Below are 1421 nucleotides of genomic sequence, written 5' to 3' on the forward strand. Positions count from 1 at the left end.
TAGTCTGTCGCTCTCTGCGTGAAGACTAGCTTTCGTAGGTCTCGTGCCTTCGTGCCGGCCTCCGCTCTGCCCTCGTCGAGTTTCTTGTCATGTTTATTCCCTCCTCTCTCTCTCTCCTTCCCTTTCGGCTCCTTGCCGCTCGCCTACGGGGTCGTCGCTGAACATCGACTCAAGTCTACGCACCTAGTCGCCACGACAGCTGCCAGCTGTTGTCCAATCCAGGCCAGTCAGGATACTACACCCCGCTTACGACGTTGAGTTGGACATCTCGCCGCTGCTCTCTCTCCCCGCCTTTCGACTCCTGCTGAGGGCCTCGCTCTCTACGGCATCGCTCGCAGTCTCGTCATGGATGCCCGTTGCATCATCACCAACTTTGCTGCCAACAGTCAGGAAGACTATCTTGCATTTGATCCCAAAGACACAAATCCTGTCCCGACTAACGATTTGACCTTGGCACCGGGCAGGCCCTCAGCGCGTCACCGAGTACCCGATTGTCTTGGACATCTCCATCAGAGTATATCGCCCTTGAGCTTGCAACGCCATTTCAACCTTGTGGCCATAAGAGTCTACAGCATCGTTTTGACAATACTGCCGCAGACCAGCCTTGCCGTGCACTAAGTTCGAGGGGGTCCGATCGCCGTAGACGCGCCTGATTTCAAGTTGTTCCAATCCACAGGCAGCCGGAAGCCATTTTCAAGCTGATGGGTTCGTGTACATTGAGGCTGGTGTCGGTCTATCGGATCACAGCGGTCGTATTGTTTAAGCACAATACCAGAGAACCTCTGGATAAGGAACAAGAGATAGTTCAACTTCTCATCGTGACTGCAGTGAAGGAAGTCGTGGAACGTCAAATGCCGAGAACTGTCACTCGCAGTCGTAGCATTGGCGCTTAACCCCTCTTTCCAAGAATAGACGTATACACATACTCTCACCTCTAAACATTCCCCTCATAACGAGCCATGACCTGAAATTCATACCATGTCTCTTCTACCCACTTCAAGATGTGGTGCAGACCCTTGCATCAAGTTTGTTTATATCATGTGAGTTCCAGCCGAAATGTAAGAAACTACTTCTTCAACGCTTTCTTCGGGTTTTTCTCGAACGCCTTGCACCATTTCTCCCTCTCCTTCACACCATTATGCATAGCTCGCCTGAAGTCGTCCTTGACCTCTGACATCTACGACCACTGTTCCTCTGTTGAACTTGGACTTATCCGGTCCGGACTACACGAGGCTATGCGTCTCCTAGCGCTTAGCTGTAGTCGCTTATGTAGTATGTTACCATATTTGGGACTCTCTGCTCGTGTACTATAGCTATGCTTCCGGACTCTTCTGGTACTGTCTAGGACAATCCGTACTACTCCAGAACGGTCTAGACAGGTCTATGCCTTACTCATCTCTTACTCATCCTAGTGGTGCGAT

General features: G+C 51.2%; 1 protein-coding gene across 1 annotated transcript; it reads right to left on the minus strand.

The window, feature by feature from the left end:
* Positions 1-246: 246 nt before the first annotated feature.
* DICSQDRAFT_170936 (uncharacterized protein) lies at positions 247-1177 on the minus strand (the record flags this gene model as incomplete). The annotated part of the gene is made up of 2 exons (XM_007366566.1): positions 247-376; positions 1071-1177. The coding sequence occupies 2 exons, from the start codon at positions 1175-1177 to the stop codon at positions 247-249; spliced, it is 237 nt and encodes a 78-aa protein (XP_007366628.1).
* Positions 1178-1421: the final 244 nt, after the last annotated feature.

The sequence above is a fragment of the Dichomitus squalens genome (assembly GCF_000275845.1).
Source record: "Dichomitus squalens LYAD-421 SS1 unplaced genomic scaffold DICSQscaffold_19, whole genome shotgun sequence".
In the NCBI taxonomy this organism is placed as follows: domain Eukaryota; kingdom Fungi; phylum Basidiomycota; class Agaricomycetes; order Polyporales; family Polyporaceae; genus Dichomitus; species Dichomitus squalens.